Source organism: Kogia breviceps, chromosome 1 (assembly GCF_026419965.1).
Source record: "Kogia breviceps isolate mKogBre1 chromosome 1, mKogBre1 haplotype 1, whole genome shotgun sequence".
In the NCBI taxonomy this organism is placed as follows: domain Eukaryota; kingdom Metazoa; phylum Chordata; class Mammalia; order Artiodactyla; family Physeteridae; genus Kogia; species Kogia breviceps.
Genome location: NC_081310.1, coordinates 41759571 through 41786028, shown reverse-complemented (window position 1 = coordinate 41786028; position 26458 = coordinate 41759571). Strand labels below are relative to the sequence as shown.

The window sequence follows — 26458 nt, the reverse complement described above, 5'->3', positions numbered from 1 at the left end:
AAGCCAATTAGTGGTTTCCAGGGGCTGGGGTGGAGGGGGATTGTCCAGAGACTGCTCAACGGGTCCAGAGTTTCCTTTGGAGTGATGAAAAAGTTCTGAACTAGATAGTGCTGAAGGTTGCACAATGTTATAAATACTAAACGTACTAAATACTACTGAATTGTAAACTGTAAAATGGTGAATTTTGTGTTACGTGTATTTTACCACAATGAAAAAAAATACTAAGAAATGTTGTCAGGGATGACAGTTTCTACAAGCTTCGCATTCTGTTCTCTCTTTTGCAGCCTCACCCCCCTTCCACTGGCTCTCTCTACTTGGGGGCGGGGCTGGTGGCCAAGGGCAAGGCATGGGGATGGGAGAGGTTGGAGGTTTGCGGCTGGGAGCTGGCACTGACCTTCTTCAAAAGGCAGTCTGTGCATTTGTAGGGAGAGGTGGAGGAAGGCAGTGTTGGAATGGCAAAGCAGGGTGGGTTTATTCCCACCTAACATGGGTCTGGGATGCACATGGGGTGAAACAAGGGCTGGTCACAATGTGAGAACTAACTAAGCTTAGGGAATCACCATGTAGATGGAAACTGAAAAGACCCTGGAGACCCTGCCTAAAGATCCCTACATGGTGATTCCTAAGCTTAGCTAGTGGTGAACCAAGCTGTTCACCACTGGTACTTTGAAATGTCCCACAGCGGTCAGGACACGGGTAGGGGCTGGGGCTGGGGGCTGAGGGCTAAGGCAGGTGGCCTGGGAGCCAAACTGTATCCTGGAGGAGGCTGTGTGGTAAACTGCTAGCTTATGGAATATCAGGCACTGGCTGAACTATTGCTGCAGACTGAGTCTGACTCGTGGGTGGAACAGAAAGCTGCTGAATTTGTCTGTCAGAAAGTACCATAGCCCAGGAATCTGCTCAGCTCTTCACATTTCTCTCTGTGTGTGTGTGTGTGTGTGTGTGTGTCTAGTGGAGGGACAGGTATCTCCTGGTCCAGGGGCTGAGTAAATGATGGAGAGCCTCTTTTTTTTTTTTTTTTGGCGGTACGCGGGCCTCTCACCGCCGTGGCCTTTCCCATTGCGGAGCACAGGCTCCGGACGCGCAGGCTCAGCGGCCATGGCTCACGGGCCCAGCCGCTCCGCGGCACGTGGGATCCTCCCGGACCCGGGCACGAACCCGTGTCTCCTGCATCGGCAGGCGGACTCTCAACCACTGCGCCACCAGGGAAGCCCGGAGAGCCTCTTTTTGACCCTGGGACGATAAGCAGCGATTATTATTCTTAAGAGAATTCTATGGCAGATTAGCAGAGAAAGTGCAAAACACAGGCAGTTTGGTGCTTCCAGAATATAATCTCAGTGACTTTTCAGGCAGCATTAAAGCCTTTTCGGGTTTCATCCAATCTTATCTCCCATGTTTCTCCAACTGGAATCTTTTTCCTGATACTAGACTAAGCCTTACTAACTTCAATCTCCTCACCTTTGTATATAAGAATCCCTTTGGCCAAATCCTATCCATCCTTCAAGAACAGCTCAAACCTCACCTCCTCCATGAAGCCTTCCTGGTTTCCTCTAGCCCACAGAGATCTTTCTCTCCTTTTCAGAATTCTTCAAAGGATTAAAGTTGCTTTCACTACTTGGTTAAACCAGCTTTTCCCAAGAAAGATATTTCAGAGATGTCACCACTATATGCAGGCACAGAGTGGATGTCTGACCAACATCTGGTGAGTGGAAATTTATGCAATCCTAAAGATCAAGCAATCAGTGTTTAAAAAAGAAGAAAAAAAGCGAGGCAGGTAGAAATGTGTGTGGTCAATGATTAATGAGTCCCCCAAAGAGAGTGCTTTAGGAACGAGACAGAGCAATACCGTCATTGGCAGCAAATGTGAAACTGTGGCCCTTGGGGAGAAGGGAGGCTGCCCTTAATTAATGGGTAGCTGGAAAAAGAAAAGACAGTGGCGAGAGAGGCTGAGACGGGGAGCAGGCTGAGAAAGCTTAGCGTGAAGATACTGTGTGATGTTGGCAATTTTAAAATGTTACATTTAGCAATGAGTAATGGATGACTGATCTAGTGGAAAATGCAGGGTTTGTTCTTTAGGAAGGTAAAAATGGGGTCTGTGAAGTGATAAGGAAGTTAACTGTGGGTAGCTTTATTGGAAGATATAATGTCAGTTTGTTTACCAATCTCAATGTTGTCTGTGACTATGAATGGACTTGCTCTGTGGAGTGCTGGAGCCTTAAACAGCCCTAGGTGTTGTTTACACATTCCACACGCTTCCATGCTGAAGTGTGGTGCATCAGTTAAACACAGGATGTGGGGGGTAGGCTGCCTGGGCTTAAATCCTGGCTCAATTACTTACCACTTATGGTACTTTAGGAATGCTACTGAACCTCTCTCTGCCTCCGTTTTTTTCATCTGTAAAATGGGGTTAATAATTGCACCTCCCTCATAGTGCTGTGAGGATTCAATGAGGTGTAAAGCATTCAGGAATGTCTAGCATGTTGCAGGAGTCAATATACTGTTAGTTATTATTACCATCAGTTGGCAGCGTCTTCAAGGCTTTGAGGATGGGACTGACGGAAGAGCTGGTGTTCTTTCCTGATGGAGGCAGTGAGAAGTCATGGACCAATGTGTACTCATCTGGCCTCAAAGGCTTAGAAAGCCCCGATATTTCAAATATTTGCAAAAACGTTTGCAACATTCAAAAGGTGAATACCAAAAACCTCATCCTGGGCTTATGGGTTTGAGGGGCTGGTTCTGTTTGTGTGACTGTCCGTCACCACGTGTCACCGGTGGGATGGATGCCTGCACCCTGGAGACAGGAGGAAAGGTAGAGATTGGCTGCTGGTCTCCAGACAGGACCCTTAGGGATGCCATGAGGGTGTGATGCAGTGGATTCTCTGGGCCAAAAACTGTTGTCTCAGGTGACAGCAGATCCCTGACCAGTCCAGCGTGTGGTGGGTGTTTAGTGGAAGAGAGGGAAGAGCGGTAGGGGCATCCTTCGGGCCTTTAGTGCCAGCCTGACCTGGGTTCAAATCGGGGTTGGCTTATCACCACTTATGTGACTTTAGGAAGCGACTTAACTTCTCTGAGCCTTGGAACATGGGAGGAATATCTAAGATAATGTATATAGAGAGTCTGGCGCATAGTAAGACTAAGTGTTAATTCCCTTTTCCTTGGTTCCATCATCTGTGAAATGTGGATTAAAAAAATCTTGTGAGGCTTTTTATCATAATTATAGATAATAGTTATTCATTCGTTCAACAGATTTTTTTTTTTTTAAGTGTTGACTGGATGTCAGATGCTGCCCTAAGGGCTTAAGGCATATCGGTGAATAAAACAGCAAAGATACTGGCCCTTTGGTAGTTTAAATTTTAGCGAGGGAAGATAGACAGTAAACTAATAGACAGTAAACTAACATAAATGAATAAAGTTTCTAGTGTGTAAGAAGATGTTAAGTGCTGTGGAAAAAAACAAAAACAAAAGTAGGATCAGGGAGCTTGGGAGTGCTGGGTGGGGGGCAGTGTGTATATTAAATAAGATGGCCAAGACAGGCCTCTTATTGACAAGGTGGTGTTTGAGCAAAGACTTGAAGAAGAAGATGAGGAACTTAGTCATGATGATGTTTAGGGGAAGAGCATTCCATGCAGAAGAAACAGTAAGTGCAAATGCTGTGGGGCTGTGCCTGGCGTGTTGCAAGAACAGCACAGAGGCCAGTGTGGCGAGAACAGAGTAAATCGAGAAGAGAAGGAGACAAAGTCAGGGAGTAAAAGGGAAACCAGACCGTGTAGGGCTTTGCTGCCATTGGTGGGGGTGGGGCTTTGGCTTTTACTCTAAGTGAAATGAGGATGTACTGCAGGATGTTGAGCAGAGAGGAATGGTGTGATCTGCTTATTTAAGAGAATTACACTGCACACTGGCTACTGTGTCCAAAGTTGACTGAGAGAGGCAAGGATGGAAACAAGGAGACCAGTTAGAAGGTTACTGCTGTGTCCAGGTGAGAGATGATGGTGGCTTGAACCACGGTGGTAGCAGTGGTTGGTGAGAAGCAACTAGATCTTCTTATATTCTGGAAGGTAGAGTCAGTAGAAGTCACTGATGATTGGATGTGAGGACTAAGAGGAAGATAGGCATTAAGGACAGTCTGAGTAACTAGGAGGATGGAACTGCCATCAGTTCAGAAGAATGTGGAGCAGGTTTGGATGGGAAAAATTATGAGTTCACGTTTGGTCATGTTGAATGTGAGCTGTGTATTAAATATCCAAGTGGAGAAGTCATGTAAACAGCTGGCTACGTTCATTAGAAGTTTGGGAGAGAGATCTGGGCTGAGATGTACTTTTGGGAGTTGACAATATATATAGATGGTAATAATTAAAGCCATGAGACTGGATGAGGTCCCGAAGGGGGAGAGTGTAGACATACAAGAGAAGAGGACCAAGGACCGAGTTTTAGGGCCTTCAACTTTAAAAGAACCAACAGAGGAAGTTGAGGGGAAGTGATTCATGAGGTAGAAGGAAAACCAAGGGAGTGTGCTGTAATGGGAGCCAAAGGAAGAAAGGGTTTCAAGGTGGAAGGAGTGATCAACTGTGTCAGATAATGTGATGGGTCAAGTGTAGTAGTTATCTGTTGTGTAACAGATCATTCCAAAACTTAGTAGCTCAAAACAACAAATGTTTATTATCTCATAAAGTTTCTGAGGGTCAGGAATCTGGGAGTGGCGTAGCTGAGTGGTTCTGACTCAAGATCTCTTGCAAGGATACCATCAAGCTGTTAGCTGGGGCTGCAGTCATCTCAAGGCTCAACTGGGGCTGGATAATCCTACTCCAGGCTCACTCTTACAGTTCTTAGCAGTCCTCAGTTCCTCACTGGCTGTTGGCCAAACAACTCATTTCCTCACCATGTGGGCTTTTCCGTAGGCTGTCTGAGTGGCCTCATGACATGGCAGCAGCTTCTCGCAGAGCAAGTGGTCCAAGGGAGAGAGAGAGAGCAAGCAAGAGAGCACCCAAGATGGTAGTCATAGCCTTTTATAACCTAACTTTGGAATGTCATACCATCACCTCTGGATGCTCTTGGTCACACAGACCAAACATGGCACAATGTGCAGGAGATTACACAAGGTGTGAATACAGGAGGTGGGGGACATCATGGAAGTTGGCTACCACATCGAGTATGACAAGAAGAATTGATCATTGGATTTAGCAATGTGGAGGTCATTGGTGACCTTAACAAAAGCCACAAAGAGAAATGTTTGATTACAGATGGTATAAGAAAGGATGGGGGGAGAGGAACTAAGACAATCAGTATGCAGCTCTTTTGAAGAGTGTGCTGAAGAGGGAAGCAAAGAAATGGGGTAACAGCTGGTGAAGAAAGTATTTTTTATAAGGTGAGAGAAATAGCACTATGTTTGTATGTTGATGGGACTAGTCCAACAGAGAGTGAAAAATTGTTGATGTATTATAGAAGAGCAAGAATTACTGGAGCACTGTCCTTGAGTAGGAGAGAGAGATAAGAGCTTGTGTCAAGGAAGAGTGGACTTTAGCTAGAAGCATGCTGGGTTCAGGAACACAAACCACGTGGTAGGTGGGCAGATATGGTTATGGGAGTTTGTGGAGTTGCCTTTTTTAAAAAATTTAATTTTATTTATTTATTGTTTATCCAGCAGGTTCTTATTAGTTATCTGTTTTATACATATTAGCGTATCTATGTCAATCCCAATCTCCCAATTCATCATACCGTGTGGAGTTGTCTTCTGATGATTCCTTTTTCTTCAGTGAAGTGGGAAGCGAGGTCATCAGCTAGGCTGGCTAGATGGTATATATTTTTAAAAATTGTGGCTTTGATACCTTTGATGACTTTGATGATGGTGGGTAACTATGGCTGCAGTTAAGGCACCTTCTTCATGATTCCTTTTGCTTATGGTCCAAAGGTAGAACTTATGTTCTCATAACTTGTCCAGATGGTGGGGCATCTGCGAAGTCACGGTACTCTTTGCAAATTAACATAGAAACAAAGGTCTCTTTAACTCCAAATAAATAGTTTATGCTAAAACAGATAAAATCAGCTACACATTCTTACATAGACAAGAGGTACCAGATCTCAAGAGTTTAAGAGAAAAATTACAGGGAAGAAATCTTAATATTGAGGAAATTCTTTTCATTGACTAATTTATTTTCTGGGAATCAGGAGAAGACTGGCGTCTCTTTATTTCAGGAGTAGAACATATCTGGTCAGCCTGCAGCCTGGTTGGAAAATCTCTGTAGTCGACCTAGCGAATGACTGGCTGGGACTTCCAGGGTAGTTCAGAGCCCTGAAGATAGTCAGACTTTCTGTTTCAAGATGAGGGAATTACAGAGCTGACCAAATAGACTGCATAATGAAAAAGCACAGGGACTTGCTGGAGTCCTCAGAATGTCTCTGAAAGAAGCAGGAATATCAACTAACCCCCACGCCCCTGCCCCAAGCTCCCAGCAGGGCTTACATGATCAAATCCTCTCCTCTTATTAGATCTCACTGGAATAAATAGTGGTTAGGACTCTTCCTTGGACCCCTAAGCAGCCCAGCCTCCGGCCTGGGCCAAGTGACTTGGTCTTCTCTTGAGTCCACTAGGAAGGCTCTAGGAAGAGGGAGGACAGTGAGAGAAGCTTTTGAATGGACCACACCCGTGATGCTTAGAACCCAGCTTTAAGACCTGGCACCCCTCCCTCTACCTTCTCCTCGTCCTCTTTTCCCCCTGCCTGGCTCCTCGGCCCTGTGACCTCCATGTGCAGACCTGAGCATGAGGTCAGTCCTTGCTCCTCTTGTCCTGTAGGCAATTCCCATGGGCACTTTCCTGATTCCCTCAAAGCCCTCATCCCATTGGCTGGGGCAGAAAGTAACCTTGGAGATCCTGGATGCTCTCCTAGCAACTGTGCCAGAGCTGGTGGCCACCTCATTTTTGCAGAGACAGATGCTCCTGTAAGAGGAACAAATCAATTAGCCAGCCTGATGCGAATGTACTAATGCCACCTTATCAAGCTGGTACATGTCTCAGCGGAGCTGCCTCTTCCTTCTATCCATGCTCTGGCGCTCAATTTTCCATTGTTGCATCAACCCCCGGCTTCTGGAAGGCTCCACGGACCACAGGATTCCTGCAGTGGGCTGATTCTTGACCTCTGTCTATTCTGAGGTCAGTTGTAAAATGAAACTGCTGCCATCTCAACATCTGTGAAGACCACAGGCCCTACCCAGATGCTTCAGCTGACAGAGGGCAGCTTAATTCCCATTTCTCATGCAGTCTTTGGAGTGTGAGGAACAGCTATTCTTTTCCTCCCTATTTCCTGAAAAATAGGACAAAGGTGTGCTAAAACTTTAAATTAGATGATAATAACAACAACATTTTCCTCCATAAGCTTAATAGCTTAGAAAGTACTTTCTCACATTTTATCTTATTTAATCCTTATAATAAGTCTGTTGGAGGCCAGGACAATTATCTCCATTTTACAGATCAGAAAACTGAGGCCGAAAGAGGCTGCTGACTTGCTCAATGACATTAAGCTGGTAAATGACAAAGCTAGGAATAGAGGAAGGAGAAGATAAAAGGCCAGTAAAAGGTGATTCAAAGCAAAGGTAAACCCTGGAGGAAACCCTCCTGGCAGCTGGAGGCAGGCGGCTTCGAGAGTGCTTTCTCTCCACAGACCTCGCTGAAGGAGACTGGGGCTCCTGGAGCACCAGCACCTCTGTGCCTCTGCCACACCCCACCTGGATCACCTTTCACTGTGTCAGCTTTTCATTCTGTCTCATTTTCAGGAAAATGTCTTAGCAGCACTGCTGGACCTACTCTGGTATGTTTCTAAGGGGTTTCACTTCATCATGCAAAACCAAGTACCTCTTTGAAATCTGTAGCCCCATCTTTAAAAATCAGCCTTTTAGCTTGATCAAAGGGCAAAAAGCAATGGAGAACCAACTAGAAACGAAACCCTTCCTCCCCTCCACATGGTCCTGCTGTGCAAAAACAGCACTTCAGAAATTCTGTTTACACCAAGAGGACATAAATATTAGGAGAACCTCCTCTGCAGATTCTAGGTAAACCTCGATCCTTCAGTGAGCCCCCTTAGCCCACCTCCCAAATCTCTTAAAGATTTGTCCTCATATTGTGACCTTTTTGCCCTTCTGAAGTTGTGGGAGCTGACTCTTCCTGAAATAACCTCAATCAAAAAATAATGGCTTTTAGGAAAGTTACAATTAGCTTTTCACTGGGAAGAAAGATAAAAGAGATGTATTTTTAAAGGAAAAGAGGTGGAAAAAGAAAAAAGAAGCAACTGAAAAATCTTGTGGTCCTCTGAGTCAACTGAGAAGATTCTGAATTATTTTAGTGCAGAGCTCTTCCAACAGGAGACACACTGATTTTTGGCTTCTCTTCATTGTTTTTATGGCTGATTATATCCTCTTTTTCTAGATTGTCAGCATTGGGTAGAGGTGAATGAATTACTTTTCCTCACAGTTTATTGATTTCTGTGTTGATGCACATCGATTTCAGCTCAGAATAAGAGAGAGCATCCTAATAGAGCTGTCTAGAATTGGAAGAGTTGCCTTGGGGGCAGTGAGATCCCTGTCAATACAGGTGTTCAAATATAGGCTGAGTGACTGTGCAGGGAATATTTAGGACCCTCTCAAGTGATGACTGGGAGGGTAGTTTGGGTAATCCTTAATGTCCTTTGTCTCGTGTTCAACATTAAAACCCTGGATGACAATCATTTTAGGTAGAGCCTGCATCTCGACCAGGATAATGTTTCCCACGTGGTGGTATGCTAGAGGATTTTCACTGGTTGAAGAATTTACTATTAAAAACAGGAAAAATATAAAATGAGATACCACTCCATTCCTATTAGAATGGCCAAAATCCAGAACACTGACAACACCAAATGCTGACGAGGATGTGGAGCAACAGGAACTCTTATTCCCTGCTGGTGGGAGTGCAAAATGGTACAGCCACTTTGGAAGAGAGCTTGGCAGTTTCTTGCAACACTAAACATACTATAGGAGCCAACCATCATGCTCACTGGTATTTACCCAAAGGAGTTGAAAACTTATCTCCATATAGAAACCTGCACACAGAAGTTTCTAGCAGCTTTATTCGTAATTGCCCAAACTCGGAAGCAAGATGTCCTACAGTGGGTGAACAGATAAACTGGAACATCGGACAATGGGATATTATTCAGTACTAGAAAGAAATGAACTATCAAGGCACGAAGAGGCATGGAGGAAGCTTAAATGCATGTTACTAAGTGAAAGACGCCAATCTGAAAAGGCTACATACTATATGATTCCAACTATATGACATTCTGGAAAAGGCAAAACTATGGCGACAGTAAAAAGATCCATGGTTGCCAGCGGTCAAAAGGGTAAGAAGGGATGAATAAGCAGAGCACAGAGGATTTTTAAGGCAACGAAATACTCTTATGATACTATAATGCTGTATACCTGTCATTATACATTTTGTCCAAACCTATAGTATGCAGGACAAGTAGTATAAATCCTAATGTAAACTCTGGACTTTGGGTGATAATGATGCATCAGTGTAGGTTCATCAGTAGTAACAAATGTACCACTCTGATGGGGAATGTTGACGATGGGGGAGGCTGTCCATGTGTGAGGGCAGGAGGTATATAGGAACTCTCTGTACCTTCCTCTCAATTTTGCTTTGAACCTAAAACTGCTCTAAAAATTAAAGTCTTTTTAAAAAACTGAAAAAAAAGTAAAAATAGAATCAGCACATCAAATCAAGATTTTATGGATATTATTGCCTAGGATGAAGCTAAGACAATCAATGCCATGGTAACCCACGTTAAGATTACACAATGGGCTTCCCTGGTGGCGCAGTGGTTGAGAGTCCGCCTGCCGATGCAGGGGACACGGGTTCGTGCCCTGGTCCGGGAAGATCCCACATGCCGCGGAGCAGCTGGGCCCGTGAGCCATGGCTGCTGAGCCTGTGCGTCCGGAGCCTGTGCTCCGCAACGGGAGAGGCCACAACAGTGAGAGCCCCGCGTACTACAAAAAAAAAAAAAAAAAAAAAAAAAAAAAAGATTACACAAATTACAGGTGGGGTCCTAAGACATGACCTTGAACATTTAAATCCTTCATTGCTGAATTTCAGCTCTAACTAGTCCAAAGGGTGAATTGTACAGATGATCCGGATAAATAATACAGAATCATATGTACAGTATTTCTATGCTATATCTCAGTGCTCTTTTCAAGGGTACATTGTGACACAGCTTTGAATTTGCACAGCCACAAAACTCAGAAATGGTTTTCATTATTTCTAGAACCTTATTTGATTTCTGAATCCCCAGTCACTTTAATGGAGAACAACTTGAATTTTTCAAAGTCATGTTTTTCCTTGGTTCTAGCCAGAGATTTTCTAGTTAATTCAAGATTTATCATTCTTTTGATTAAATATAGAATTAACTAATTAATATTCTATCTCCTACCCCTTCTTTCCTGGACCTTACATGGCCTGACATTGGCATGGGGTATGTGGCCTGTGGGGCTGGCTGCAGACTGGCCGTGACTGGAGTGTAGATGTCCTCTGGTAGGCGGGCACTGGTGTCACTGCATTTAGCTGTTGGAGGCTCTGCGTGCCCTGCCATGCCTCTAGTCTCCTGTCTCTTCCTTGCCCAAACCTTGAGGCCCCTTCAGGACAGTGGCAAGATTCCACCACTCCTCTCTGTGGGCAGGAGTGTGTGCTGAAGATGGGAAATCTTCAGAGATTCTCCTGTACCACTCAGAGGACACATGAGCTTTAGGGGTGGGCTGGGGCCATCCCAGGCCCACCCTCTGCCTCTCCCCAGTCCTGCCTTGCCTCTGCTTTTCCTTGTGGCACATTGAGCTCCTATTGATCAGGGAACTTCTACTGGCTGTCTCTGCCCAGGGTTCCAGAGAGGAAGCAGGCACACTTACAGTATTATTGCTCTAATAGCTTCCAACTAGTATAGTCTCCTGGTCTCTTCCCCTGCTCCCTAGAGCCTATTCTCAATACAAGCTAAGTAGGATAGTATCATAGCTCTGCTTAAGACCCTCCGATGCTTCCCATTTCACTCAGAGCAAAAGCAAAGTCCCTCCATGTTATCTCTCTGAGTTTATCCCTTGCTATTCCTGCTCTAGCCACACTGGTCTCCTTCCTGCTCCTGGAATGTTCTAGGCCTGCTCCCTCTTTAGGGCCTTTGCACTGCCTTTTCTGTCTTTTTGGAGATCTGAATTGCTCACTCTTTTCCTTCCTTCAAGTTTGCTCAAATGTCACCTCTCTCAGGAGGCCTACCCTGACCAGGCTATTTAAATTGCAGCCCACCCCAACTCTCCCCACCCTGCACATGGCCGTCTCTTACCTAAGGTACAGTTACCAGCTTAAGTAAATATCCTGTCCTCCAAGCAGCCTCCCTGACTCCCCAGTGCCCTCTGTGGACTCCCAAAGCATGTTATTCTTTTTCTCATGTAAGCACTTATCATAGCGTTGTGTCAGAATCTCTTTACTGGTCTGTTTTTATCCCTGATGCCTAGCCCAATGCTTGGCACGTACTAGGTGCTCATTATACATGTGTGGAAGAAATAAATGATTGGACGGATGAATGAATGACTCAGTTCATTTAAAAAAAAAAGATTGTTGCAATAACTAGAAGGCTTGTAGAGCCTTCAGCATGGTGCCTGGCTCAAAAAGAGGGAATTTATAATTTGTATAATAAGGGAAGGGCTTCTTGCCATGGAACTTCTGTATTGTCTGGAATTCAACTAGTCCCAGAGAAAATGGCACTGATTTTTATACCAGAGAACTGTATAAAAATAACAGACTAAAATGTTTGGAAAATGTTCGTTGGATGGAAGGGGCAGTGCCACGTTTCTACAGCTTCAAGTCTTTCTTACACACGACTAGTAGAGGCCCCTCTTCTTGCCTCACCTCCTGTTATCACTGACTGGCTGTCAAGCAGCCCAGCTCCCTGCAACACTGGCACCTTAGAATGTGCTACTGTATTTAAGTGATTTTCATTTTACCTCTAAGAGCCTGCTGCTGGGGGAACTCAAGTTTAAGGTAGGAAAAAGAGGTAGAAGAAAGGCAGGATAGACTATCTTGGAGCATGTGTCTGATGACTAGATGGTCCAGCCTTTCTGGTGCTTCTCAATTTTGTATAATTATATTTTTTCCAGTATGGGTAACTATATGAGATGTTTCTTATACATAACTTTTCAAGTAGAAAAATCTTCTTTTTTTCAGACCAGTTTTAAGTTTTGGATTGAAAAGTAAGGTTGCCATAATCATAGTGGAGTTCTTTGGACAAAATTATGGTGAAGACAGGAATTTGGCAACAGCCAGAGGGCAGTATAAGGACCCTGGCAGTCGGAGGATGGGGTTATAAGGTGGCAAGAGAGAGCCTAGGGACCAGGAAAGGAGGTGGAAAGATCCCAAGACTCATTTTGTCCATTTTTTCCTTGTTTCATCCCAGAGCAGAGCTGTCACTTGATTTTTGTCAGGTGATGACACGATCACAACTGATGACTCATTCCCTCTTTTCCGCACCCCTGGGCAGTCCTAGAGCCTGCTCTGTGATGATCCTGCCTGGTGCTGCCTGGGGAGGCCTGGGACATTTCTGCCAAGAGTGTGTTCTGCCCCGGTGCCATGCTGTGCTTATTTAGAAAGTGCCACTACCCATAGTTTTGCTTCTTCTGCACAGTCCTGTGTAAAGACATAGAGCCAGACCTGGGTGAGGGGCCATGGAGAATCTGGCACAAACACGCATGAACTTAACTACCCACTGCACATACATGTATATGCAGTCACTGAAACATTCAGATGGCCTAGGGATAGGACCATTTGAGGTCTTCTCCACTTGCAAAGTACAGCTTCCCAGAGAGACACTGGGGGAGGAATCTGATATTGAAGTCCAGATTCAGTGTTTACTAGTGATGTGACCTTGGGTGAGTTTCCATTATTAAATGAGAATAGTAATAATTCTTACCTTATAGGGTGGTTAATAAACATGCATTTCTGGCTCTGCCTAAGTGTTCAATAAGTGAAAGTTATTGTCATAAAACATTATTACTGTTGTATTATTACTGTCATTAGAGCCAGGGCAATGCAGTGGATGACGGCAGGGCATTTGGAGTCAGTCAGACGTGTTAGAGGCCGTACCACTTAATGACTATGTAACCCCTAACCTTGCGGTATTATATAACCCTTTGATGTCTCAGTTTTCTCACTTGTGAAACTGAGTTAATCGTAAGAGTTGTTTCATAAGATTTTTTCAAAAATTAAGTGAAATCTTAAAGGATCTATGGCATGAATGGCCCTTAATACAGTATCGAGCATAAAATAAAAATCCAATAAATATTAACCATTGTATTTATTGATGATGATAATAATGACAGTGTCTGCTAGGACCACTAAATATTTTTATACTACACTTAATTGCAATAAGTCCTTTCCATGTAATTCAGTTCCCTTCCCCCCCTAAAACTTACTGCTTGCTCAGTTGAATTTAACTTTATTCAGTTTAAGTTGAGTCATTTCCCCATTATACCAGGGAATCTTAGAATTAGAATCTCACTCTCAAGAATTTTATGCAGGACCGAAGTCCCAGTGTCTATGTATAAAAGATGAACTACAACCAGAAAACATGTAGAGGAGCATGAGGTGACTTTCGCCCTGCTGTGACCAAAACAATTCAGTGATTTTGCAGCTCGTGGAACAGTTAACATCTTATCATTGTACAGGTGGTTATGGGGCTTCTACAGTTAGTAAGCTTTAGGATGCAAGTGACAGAAAATCTAACTCAAATGCATGGGCTGTAGCCATCAAGCAGGAGCTGTGATGCCTCATCTTGCTAGTGGTCTAGAGGTGGATGACTTCCATGCTGACAGAATCTGGTGACTCCATTCCTGTGGCCTGCCCTCCTCCATGTGGCAGCTTTGTCCTCAGGTTGGCAGTGAGGTGGTGGCAGCAGTTCCGTGGTTCACATCTGTGTAGGACACTGTCCAGAGGCAATTCTGTTCAAAGCTGTCCTTAAAAGCCGGGAGAGGGCTTCCCTGGTGGCGCAGTGGTTGAGAGTCTGTCTGCCGATGCGGGGGACACGGGTTCGTGCCCCGGTCCGGGAAGATCCCACATGCTGCGGAGTGGCTGGGCCTGTGAGCCATGGCCACTGAGCCTGCGCATCCGGAGCCTGTGCTCTGCAACGGGAGAGGCCACAACAGTGAGAGTCCCACGTACCGCAAAAAAAAAAAAAAAAAAAGCCGGGAGAATTCTCTCCACAGCCCCAGTAAGCTTGATTTCTTCCTTCATTGGCCTTAAGTGAGTCACGTGCCCTACGCTTAACTAGTCACTGGCAAAAGGTTAGGGTTACCTTGACTGTCATAGACTAACTAGAACCCACCCTGGTGCTGGAGCCCATTGCCCAGATTGAATAGAGACTGCATGAGGGTGGGGCATGGAAGGATCTGGAAGATTAACCGTAATGCCCACTACATTAAATATAGAGTTAACTAATATTCTATCTCCTACCCCTTCTTTCCTGGACCTTTCCACTACATAAATGCTAAAAATTTTTCTTTTTAGCTTGTTGCTGGTGTGCAGGCACTTTCAGCATGGCTGTAATTGTTGGTCTAATTTCACAAGTGCTCTGTGTCCTAGTGCACAACTCCAGGGGACACCAGTCTGAGCTGCACACCTGGTTTCGCCGACATTGTGCATTGTGCGTATGTATTGAGCATAAAATCCTTCAGGTCATGTTATCCCTGGAAATGCAAATTTTGTTCTCAGTGAATTCTTTGGCTTAAAAACCAAGTTAATTATAATATCATTATTAATAATTATGTGGCAAAATACACAGTAAATGACCGGAAGGAAAAAAGCATAAATGAACAGTGAGAGAGTGCAGAGATGAGGGTGGGATGAAGGACAGAGTGTAAAATCTCTCAGAGGCCAGATACGCTTGGAAGGCATCAGTTCATCCTTCTATTTCCGTCAGCGCCTAAGCATCCAGCTCAGAAGCCATGACTTTGCACTTGCTGGCAGGCTTCACTGTCACTTCCCATGTGTCTGATCACAGCTGAGTGGGTGGCCGGACAAAGTCTCGGTTCTGAGACAGGTCTGACTTCGGGGGGCCTGACCCCTGGGAGGGGTCAGCACTGGCAGACAGATGGGGCAGAGCTCAGCGTCTGGAAGGGACAGCCACCACCACAGGGGCTCACAGCTGGCCATAATGCAAGGCCTTGAGGGCTGTAGGCCTGTCCTTCTTCCTGGGGCCACACTGTGGAAGCCTTGAATGCAGACTCGGGGCTCTGCGCTCATTTCTCTGGGTGGGTGGTGATACAGACCGGCTCTCTCAGTGCAGACCATGCTCCCTGCTTAAATCTGCAGAGTGAGGGGCTGCTCCTGGGCTAGTGCCTCTGAGAGCCTGTAACGGAATTAGAATCCTGCTCAGAGAAGAGATGCCATTTGGCTGCACAAATAGTGCTGACTCCCACCCCAAACTCTGCTGTGGCAGTAACTTATTCCTCTTTAAAAGACACCTTCCAGGGAAATCAGCTCAAGTCATCTTGGTCTCTTTGGGCAGGAGGGATATTATTAGGCACTAGCTGGAGACCCACAGTGCTCCTGGGATTGACACTTGACAAGTATTTGATGGAAACAAGGGTACTGGAGGAGTTTTTGCAGCACTTTGGATTCAGCTGTCCAAGCCTGATGCTGCAGTGGTTTGGCCACATACCTTTCAGGGAATACGTGTGGTCTCCTGGAAGCCCCCCAGCCCTTCTCTATCCCAGGCTAGACAACTGTGGCACCTCAACTCTGTTTCTGCAAGTCCAAGGGGTTGTGGCATTTGCTTTCTTTCTAGCTGTCATCATAACTCACTCCTTCCAGATCCTATCCAAAGAACAGTATTCTGTCCTTAGATTTCTACTTCCCTTAAAATCTTCAGAAAACGTATGCATTCCTTTTTAGCTTTGTCTGCCTGTTTATGTCTGGGTGCCTTAGGGAAGTAGAAGGAGTGACAGAAGTAACAAACCCTGGAAAAGTCACAAATGCTCAAGGAATTTCAAGATACTCTTGTGGAAGTAATTTTTGGTCTACATTCCAAAGCAGTTGTGTTTTAAAAAAAAGTAAGAAAAAAAAAAAAGTGCCTGTACTGTGCCTAACCCCTTGGGTTTCTTTCTGGATTCTTTCTGTGTTACTGTAAAGAATTTTCAGTGCCTTTATCACTCCCCAACACATAGTAGGTGCTCAATAAATGTTTGTTGAATGAATCTATGGGCATTTCTGCACATGGGAGTATTAAGTCTCCCCTCCCATGTTAAAGCATCTCCTTTCCCTTTTCCAAGTCAGGCAGGTCCTGTAGAGATTGTAAGCAGTTCTTAAAGCAGAACAGTAAAGGCGAATATTCAAGCAGATTGGAAAGTTACAAGCAAAAGCCCCTTAAACCCACTCCTACCCACTCAAATGTAGTTGTAAGGATCTCTGCAGAAGCCAGCTCTTTAAGAGGACTAATTTACCACAATAGCAAAATTATGGTATGGGAAATTGCGGAGTATCTTTCTTTTTCCCTATGTTCCTTCCCTCCTCTCCCTCCACCCCGTTCCTTCCTTTTATAAATCTTTATTGAATGCTTACAGGGCTGGGTGCTAGGGATACAGCGGTGGATAAAGTCGTTGTGGCCTCTGCCTTCATGTATCTTGAAGGCCAGCGTGTGTGTGAGGGGGGTGGTCATTCATCAAAGGACTGTAAAGATAGGTGTGTCTGTGGTATAAGCCTGCTGCATAATTGATTAGGACCCACCAACACTTTGCACTGTTGAGGTCTTGTTTTCCAAATCATCAGGATCCTTTGGTGAATTGATTGTCACACCACTTAGGGTTTCTCCTTTTTCTTTTGTGTAAAATATATCTGTTTATCTCTCTCTGTGTACATTATGATGTGGCTAATTTTCAGCAATTGATTAATACTTCATTGGATTGGCCAATATTCCATGTATTTGACGTATTAGTGAGTATTTGCATTTCGATTCGCTTGTGTGGTTATATCACAATGCAAATAGCAATAGTGTGATGCAGATGATCAATACTCGTTTTCTCCTCCCTGTCCTTGGCACTCAGGTAGACAGCATTTCTGCTGTTCTTCCGTTAAGGAGGGCCAGCAGACAGTTCTGGCTAATGGAAGAGGTGAGAAGTGCTATCCATCGCTTCCAGGTCTGGCCTCAAGACCTTTTGCAGTGTCCCCCAAGTGCTTTTTCTTTTTCTTTGTCTCCAGGCTGGAGAGAAAACGTCTAGTGGAGGACTCTAAGGCTCTAGGCTCAGTTGTTAGCTGCCTGTTTTTGTAAATAAAGTTTTATTGAAACAGCCACATTCATTTGCCTATATATCATCTATGGCTGCTTTTACACTACAAAGGCAGCAGTGAGTATCTGCAGCTGAAACTCACGACTTGCCAAGCCTAAAATATTTACTTTCCAGCCCTTTAAGAAAAAAATGCTATCCTTAGGGGATGACAGAGCCCCTGAATGAAATAAATCTGGGTCCCAGAATGACATCATGGAGCAGAGTCTCTCTTGTTCATCTTCTAGGCAACTTGCATTATTAGACTATGACATGAGAGAGAAAGAAACCTTTATTAAACCACAAACATTTTGGCGTTGTTACTAGCATTACTTACTCTAAAATGTCTTTTGCATAATAAAAAATGAGACCTAACATTTATTGGGCGTTTCTACCAGGTACTGTTCTACGTGTTTATATATTCAGTTCCCAAAACAACCTTATGAAGTATCTACTCTTAGTGACATTTTAAAAATGAGGAAATGAAAGACTATGTCATTTGCCCAGGAATTCATTTGGTCAGAGGGGAGCTGGGATTCATACCCAGGCAGCTTGGTTTCAGCATGCTAACTCTTAGCCTCTCTTCTTTGCTCCGTATTTACATAATTCACATCTCCAAGCTCTTTCCGAGAGGCTATCTTATTTGATTCTCACCACAGACTTCTGTAAGACAGGTTATATTATTATCCATGACAATATATTATATAATTATAGAATATATTTATTATTAAATGTTGTATAATGTAACATAAATTATATAATGATTATTATTATCATTGTTCAGGAGAGGAAACTGACCTAGAAAGGTGACTTGCCAAAGCTTGCTTGACTAACAAATGGCAGAATTATATCCCGAGCCCCGAGCTGCTGACACCAAATCAAGGCTCTTTTGCCTCCTTCACTCCAGCAGACGTAGCGATCACTCCACGTTTGAAGTCGTGTGTTTTCCTTGGGTCTTGGTTTCCATTCAAAATGCACCAGCTGTCAAATGCTGTTGGACATTAGCCCATCCTTGAACAGTCACCATAACAACACAGACATATGGAGAGGGATGTGGGAGGGGCAAAAACTGACGCCAGTTGAGGGGAGAATGGAGTTTTGCAGGGAGTGTGGGTGGGTCAAGGAACTCATCTTGGATGTTTTTTGGTACCTTCACTTCATGATGTAGATTGAAAATGGGTGAAAGGAGCACTGTCCTACCTACGGGCCCTTTAACCTCCTAATTCATTACTTCTTACCAACTCAGCACAACCTCTCAGGACTATAGGCTGCTTTTAGGACACTGTTTCTCAAGAAATGATTCCTGGGGGTGGAGGGGGTAGGGTGGTGCTTATTAAAATTGCAGATTCCTGAGCCCACCCAAGACCTTTGTATGAGAATCTCTGGAGGGAGGTCCCAGGAATCTTCTATTGTAAAACCAGCAATGGAGATGATTCTGAGGTTCAGTAAAGCCTGAGAACCACAACCTTGGGAGGTTACAGCAAATGAACTAACCCAGCTTTTACTCCTCCTATGTAGTCAGGTAGCAAGCTGGCTCAGATAAGAATCCCTAGCTGAGGGCTTCCCTGGTGGCGCGGTGATTGAGAATCCGCCTGCCGATGCAGAAGACACGGGTTCGTGCCCCGTTCCGGGAGGGTCCCACATGCCGCGGAGCAACTGGGCCCGTGAGCCATGGCCGCTGAGCCTGCGCGTCCGGAGCCTGTGCTCCGCAACGAGAGAGACCACAACAGTGAGAGGCCCGCCTACCGCAAAAAAAAAAAAAAAAAAAGAATCCCTAGCTGAATATTTATCAGTATACCAGGAATGTTCCTCTCTGAGCAGGTGGGTGAAGATGAAGAGTAGGGTTATTCCTTGCCTTTTCTTTCACTGGGCAGGAAGCCCATTAATTGTGTCAGTTCTCTTCTCTAGAGCATCATTTTGAGAAAAGAACTCAGAACGGTATCTTAGTTGTGTAGTATCTTATTTTGAAAAGTGTTCTCCTCTTGTGATTGTTCATTTCTTACAGTTGGGATGGGGACCTTCCTGCCCTCTTTCTGCCCAGGGCAGACAAAGGGCGCAGGGCTGGGATATGTCAGGTCCAGCTCAGGCACATATGTGTGCCCACCACTCACCTTTTATTGCGCATCAGCCCCATTTCTGTTCCCTGTCTCCCAACCCATGCTGCTTGGTGGTGTATTCCATGGTGACTTCTTCCTCCTTGCGGAACTCAAAACTTTCAGGGTATAAAGGCAGTACATTCATAAAAACATTGTGACTTTGCTGACTTCCCAGTGTATCCATTTCTCAGAAGGTGGCTGGAAGACGCACATGTTCTGGAAGAATTAGAAAGTGAGGGGTGAGAGTGGGATGGGCATGAACCCAGTGAGAGGAAGATGCATGTCTTCAACATGGCAGACTCACCTGCTGGGCCTGAGAGGCCAAGGGGATGCATGGGCCATTATTACTAAAGCAATCAAAAATAGATGAATAAAATTAAAACTCTTGATAGGATATAAAGGGAAAGATGGTGCAAAGAACATAATGTTCCTTTGTGGAGGAAGATCTCGACTTTGGCTCTGAGGGGAGAGAGGGGAGAAGGTTTCAGAGGCAGGCCGGAGTGTGACTACTGGCTCTAGCATCTTTGGCAGTGCAGGGTACTTGGGGTAGGGGTGGAAAGGAGAGCCCTTACCCTGCTATCTATCCCATGTGGCCTGACAGGCAAGGGAAGAGTTGGTTTTTTTGTTTGTTTGTTTTTGTGGTACGTGAGCCTCTCACTGCTGTGGCCTCTCCCATTGCGGAGCATAGGCTCCGGACGCGCAGGCTCAGCGGCCATGGCTCACGGGCCCAGCTGCTCCGCGGCATGTGGGATCTTCCTGGACCGGGGCACGAACCCATGTCCCCTGCATTGGCAGGCGGACTCTCAACCACTGCGCCACCAGGTAAGCCCAAGGGAGGAGTTTTTAATGGAGCTGCTGGATTGCAAATGTGTCACTGAGCCCTCTTCCTCCTCAGGACCCCTATAATTTAAGATCCCATCCCCTGCTCGTTAGCCAAAAAAAAAGCAACAAAGAAAAAGAAGAGAGGTAAGTGGAAAGCAACGTTAGAGGAATAAGAGAGGTGCCCTCGGGGCTTTCATGAGCTCATTCTTAGGTCAGTATCTCAGAGCAGCAGTAGGGACTGGCGCTGGGGCCCACAGGACAGCAGCTTTGCCCTCAGGAAACTTCTTACTTGGTGTGTCCACCCTTGGTTCTGTTTGGTGGATCTCCATCCTCTCTTTTTGCCTGCTGCTCTGTAGAACCTGCTCCTCTGGGCACAGACTGAGTGACAATGATGGTGTCCAAGAGGTGCACTTGAAAGGGCAAAGTTTACAAAAGTTTATGAGTAAAGTTTTATCAGAACACACTCAAACATTCCTTTACATATTGTCTGGTTGCTTTCAGGCTACAACAGCAGAATGTGAGTGTTTGCAACAAAGATTGCACGGCCTGCTAAGTCTAAAATATTTACTATCTGGTCCTTTACAGACAAAGTTTGCCTGGCCCTCTAGATCTAGAGATCTTGCACTGGCTTTAAGTGCTTATTAGCCCTAAAGTGACATGCATACTCCACTCACACCTCACTGGGCAGCACGTTCACTTGACCCCGCTCAACCATAGGGGGCCAAAAGTGCATCCTATTATGTGCCCAGGAAGGAGGTAACCAGACTCTTTAGCCAACAGTACCAATGACCACCACAGCAATCTACTATGGGTTGAACTCAGCACTAGGGGCTGGATATAGAAAGGTAAGACAAAATCCCTGATCTCAAGGAACTCAAGGAATGCCAGAATTTGGGGCCTGGGGGAAATCTAAGTATAGAGTAGATTCAAATGTCCTTCCCTGGAAGATGTAGACTCTGCCTTGTCTAAATTGCCTGAGATGAAAGATGTTTTCTCAGCTTCATGATAGCCAGACCTGGGGACTGGCCAGTTTGGCAGGCAGTGTGGGAATGACAGATTCCCCTGATGAACATTTATATCAATAATAGAAGGGTTGTTTAACAGGAATTCTTAAAGGAAAGATGAGATAATTTCATGTTTTGATATTTGTAAAATTGACTCTGTTGAAACGGGAGCGCTGTGGTGCATATTATTGCTGCTGTAATTTTGGCAAAGATGTGATTCAACTTGGCAGAGTGTCTGGGAAGGGGAAATCCAGGAAGGAGGGAGAGGGTGGGCCAGGAAGCGTAGACAAGGAGCCAGGTCCTGGTGGCCTGGTGGGAGCTGGGAGGGTGGCCCAGGAGCCTCTGCCATCGGGCGACATGAGGAAGAGGAGGCTGCAGGCAGCAGAACCTGAGACTGCTTGGGTTTCTGGCGGTGCTGAGGCTTGCAGAGCGAGTGGGAGCAGCCCGGGAGGGGTGCGTGCGTGTGTGTGTGTGTGTGGTGGAGGAGAGACATTTAAACATTGTAGGAATGAAGGATAAATTTAAAATCCATCAAGCAGAGTTGAGACAGAATGACAACGTGAGGAACATGAATCACTCTTTCTAGGGACCCACCCAACTGCACGCAGGATTGGAAATTATTTGCTCCTTCTCACCTCCTCATCAAGCGTATCCTGGACCCTTTACCTCCCCTGGCCCTGTCCTCTTGACCCAGCTTGGTGGCTGAGTATCTGGCGCCGACCAGCACATTCCTGCAGCCCAGTATTCCCAAGATGCTTGCTGGTAGGGCTGGGACAACCAGTCCAAGTGCTCGAAATGCAGGAGGAGACAAATAAGGAAGGTGTCTCCCACCCTCTCTCCAGGGAGGTCAGGGTCTAGTTAATGTTCTCAGCAGGCTTGACCACCTATGCGCTAAGATCATCCTTTTTCTTCTCTACCTGCTTCCTTAGTGTAATGAGGAGGGGCCTGGAGAGGCATCTAGGGATTCTGCTTCATAGGGTAGAAGCAGTGTGATCAATTCGGTGGAAAAACTATGAACTAAATTTGAAACCTGAGCCTCCTCCCAGCTCTGACTTTTATTGCTAATCATGTGACTCTGGGCAAGACTGTCTACCTCTTTGGACCTCAGTTCCCTCCCCTGTAAAATGATATGGCTCAACCATTAAGATTCCTGCCCATTTTAATATTCTTTGTTTTTGTGACTTGCGATTTGATAAGCAGTCCAGACTGGGGAAGGTGGGGCGGGGTCTGGAGGGCAGCATTCTGGGAAGATGCCTCACCTGGGGGCCCAGCATAGCCCTCAATTCGTAGCTCACTAAGCCCTGTATGAGTGATTTGGATGCCAGGGCTCCTCCCGGCGTGTAGAGCAAATGGCACTTCTTGGAGCCAAGGGGGCATGTGTGTGCCACTTGTGTCACTAGGGGCATGGTTTGGAACATGGATGGGGAGGAAGCTGGGAATTCAGGTGTTGGGCTCTTGGCTGGGAGGGAAACAGTAGGTAGAGATCTGGAAAAGGTGCCAAGTTCAGGTTCTCTCTAGTCAGGACTGTCCCCCAGACCTCAGACTTGCTATGGGAACTCTTTCTGAATCCTTCAGTTTCCCTAAATCCTCTCCGCGCATGCTCTCCCTTTTGCCTGTAATCCTCTCCCTTTCCTCACCGGGCAAGCTCTGCCTAAACCCAGACTGAGGGTCCCTTCCTCCACAAAGCCTTCAAGTGGACTGGGAGGCCCCTCCTATGAGCTCATGTAGCAATCAGTCCTAGCACATCGCGTTGTGTGGTCAAATTCATGTGCTTCCTCTTTCTCCCACGAGGAGGACGTGGACTACATCCAGCTCATCTTGGCGTGCCCAGTGGCTGGCATGTGGTAAGCCCTCAGTTAACGTTGATTGAATGAGTACATCTTTCAGAGGCAAAGCCGGCCACATCCTCCCTGGCATGGAAAAGGAGAATGAGGCTCAGGGGAGCCCGCCGAGGCACCCGATTCCACACATGCTCCCCGGATCCTGCGTGAATGTGCATAAGGGAAGGAGGAAGGAACCCATGTATGCGACACAGTTCTCCCAGATAGCCTGCCTGTGGCGGTCCTGCGGGAGAGAGTATGAGAGTTAGGGCAGCAGGTGGTGGGTAGGACTTCCCCAGAGGAGTTGGGGAGAGGGTTAGGGGGATTCTTTCACCACAACGGGCCAGGACAGCCAGGTAGCAGTTGAGGTAGGGGCTGAGAAGGGCAGCCTTTGGCATTCTCCTCTCCTGATAGCAGCACCCTGAGACATTTATCACAGTTGCATACGGTTATTTCTTTAACGCCTGTCCTCTGCGCTAGACTGAAGTTCATGGGGCAAAAATCAAGTCTACTTTGTTTGACTCTAGACACCCAGCACCTGGCACACAGCCTGGTCCACAATGGATGCTCCTGATTTCAAGGATCATTTATTGAGTTCCTACTGTGTGCTAGTTTCTGGGCCCGGCTGGAAGCCTTGCCCTGGAGGACAAAGTCATTAACCTCTTTCTCTTCTCTATCTCCCTGGTGCCCACCCCTCCCCTCCCTGCCCTCCCACCCCTTATCTCTCGCCCACCTCCCCGCGCAGAGCAATGTTCTGTGATGGTGCCCGAGATGCGTGGACTGAGCCCCGGCCGCAGGCTGCTGGAGCCCGCCCTCTGCCCGGCTGCGGGTGGGAGCCCTGAGCCCGGGGCCGAGGGCCGCCGCCGCCACCACCGCCACGTCCTGGCCCTGCCCGAGGAGGAGGCATGGCGGCCCCAGCAGTGCGCCCTGCTCGAGGCCGAAGCCTCGGACGAGGCGGGCATGCTGCCGGGTTCCCCGCGCGCGTCCTCCGCCGGCTTCGACAACTTCTTCCCGGTGCAGGAGGGCGAGGGCCCAGGCTGGGAGGGCGGCTCCAGCCCCTTCCTCCCGGTGAGCCCCGAGGTGATGAAGCGGCGGCGCGGGGGTCTCATCGAGCAGCGCGACATCATCAAGGCCCACGAGGCGCACAAGATGCAGAGCACCCCGCAGGCGCGGCGCAAGGAGTGGGAGTGAGTACCCAGCGGGCGGGACTGGGGAGCAACGGCGTCAGCCCGGCTGGTGGCCAGGGAGGAGCCGAGGGAACGTGGGGACTGGGTCGGTGGTCCCGCGGGATTGGATGGGCCAGCGAGGCAGATGGATCTATCTCTGCTCCCGCCAAAGAGAGGCTTGACCCTCCGAGCTAGGTCCCTGAGGTCAGACCCGATAGATCTCACTGATCAGCCTTAGGCTGCATGGAACCTCCCCGAGGCCTACAGCCGGTTCATTTGGAGCCCTCCCTCCCCATTCCCCCAAGAAGTACACCTAGCTTACTGAGCGCCTGGGCAGAAGGCACTGGGTTCTGATTCACACCCTGAACGCCCCTGAGAAGAGGAGCTCTTTAAACCGTGGAGAATGCACCAAAATGGGAAGCATCTATCTCGTTTTTCCCTCCGGAATTGCTGCTAACCCTCCTCTTTCTGGTGTCATTCTTGAGTGAATGATTACTTCTGGGGACAAGTCTTCAGTGGATAGAAGAGATTGACCAAGATTCCCCCCACCCCTACCCCCCATGACTTTATTTCTGATCTTTTTGTGTAGAGCCAAAGGAGCTGTGTTCTGTCTTGGGCTACCTTTACCCTGATTGATGCTTATTGAGGACTGGGATTTTATTCCTAGGAGTCATAAATTAAAGGAAGATAGTATTCCGTTTAATTCTCAATCACTCCAGATTTACATCCCACCCAGGGACTCTGTCCTTCGGATGCCAATGTTTATTCTGCATGTTTGCATGTCCTGTGATCTGTATGTCTTTCTCTCTCTTGCCTTAGACTGAGTTGTTAGATGTTAGACTAGCAACAGGTGTTTTTTGATGGTGCTGGTCATGGGGGAATTTACCTACCTGGTTCTGGTGGACATCCTGTATGGTGCAAATGGGGGTAGATTAACTGATCTCTGGTGGTCTTTTCCTATGGTTAGTTCATTCATTCAGTGACATGTACCAGGCTCCTGGGATTCAGAGAGGAGTTGGGCACTCAGCACTCAACAAACCTTCTCTCCTGTTGATCATCTTCCAGTGCTGTTAGTTTTTAAAACCTTACATAGCTCTCTAAGTGCCAGCAACATTCTAAGCGCCTTCCCTATATTAACTCATGTTACTCCCATCATTACTATGAGGTAGCAACAATTATTGTCCACATTTAACCAAAGAGACACAGGGAAGTTCAGTGACTTTCCCAAGGTCACTCTGATAATTAACTGCATTGTTCATGTGGTTTGAGGTTGGTTAGTGGTTTCTACCCTGGAAGTCTGGTTCTAGAATCCATGCTTCTAACTGTGAAGGCACAGTGCCTTTTATTCTAGTTCTCGCAGTACTCCTTATCTCAACCACCCATTGAGATGCCGTGGCAAGAGCACGGGCTTGGGGATTGAGAGACATGGGGCTAATTGCCAGTGTGACTTCATAGGTGGGAAGTCATGCATCTCTTCCCCATGGCTTTGAAAAATGAGTAGGAGAAAGTAGATGACCATTGGAAAACGGTACAACTCTGATGGTTGGCATTGCTTCATATTCCAGAAGTACTATATTTTTATGCACCTCTGTCTTGTCTTCTTAAGAGGATGCTGAACAGCTTGAGGGCAGAGACTGTCTTGCACATTCGTCATGTCACTCAATGCCTGTCATACGACTTAACTCAAGAATTCCTACAACACTCACTGAAAAATTAGCTTCACCATGGCTTGCAATCTGTGAATAACTCTTAGGTCTTTCTCTAAGTTAAATGTTTGTTAGTTGGAGGATGGGGTGACTGTGGGAATGGTGGGAGACTGTGCTTTCATCAGGGCAGGTCCATGAGGAGGTGAGCCAGGGCAGACGCACCAACGGCTTGAGGTCATGTCAACCTCCAAGAGTAGTGGTAGAGGAGGAGCCCACAGAGGAGGTGAGAAGAGGTGGCTGGGGTGGTAGCAAGGAAACCAGAGGACACAGGGACAAAGACTCAAAAAGAAGGGTGTGTCAGAGAGAACACCATCTGTGTCGGATGTTGCTGAAAAGTCAAATAAAATGAGGATGGAGAGGAATCACTGGGTTTTGGCAATATGGAGGTGACCTTAATGGGAACAATTTCAGTAGGCTGATGGGGCAAGGTCCCAGATGGAGTGGGTTGTGGAGAAAGTGGGAGTGACATGGCCACACCCTCCCTTCCCCCCAGCACTCACAGCCATCACTGCAGTCTGTTTGGAGATCTCTGTGGTC

At 46.5% G+C, this 26458-nt stretch overlaps 1 protein-coding gene across 1 annotated transcript in view; it reads left to right on the top strand.

Moving 5' to 3' along the window:
* Positions 1 to 2575: 2575 nt before the first annotated feature.
* Positions 2576 to 26458, top strand: part of CACNA1E (calcium voltage-gated channel subunit alpha1 E) — a 396248-nt gene continuing 372365 nt past the window's right edge. Inside the window, exons 1-2 of the mRNA XM_059068042.2 lie at positions 2576 to 2687; positions 23795 to 24236. Coding sequence (XP_058924025.2) covers positions 2600 to 2687; positions 23795 to 24236 — 530 coding nt within the window. The 5' untranslated portion in view covers positions 2576 to 2599. The remainder of the gene's footprint in view (positions 2688 to 23794; positions 24237 to 26458) is intronic.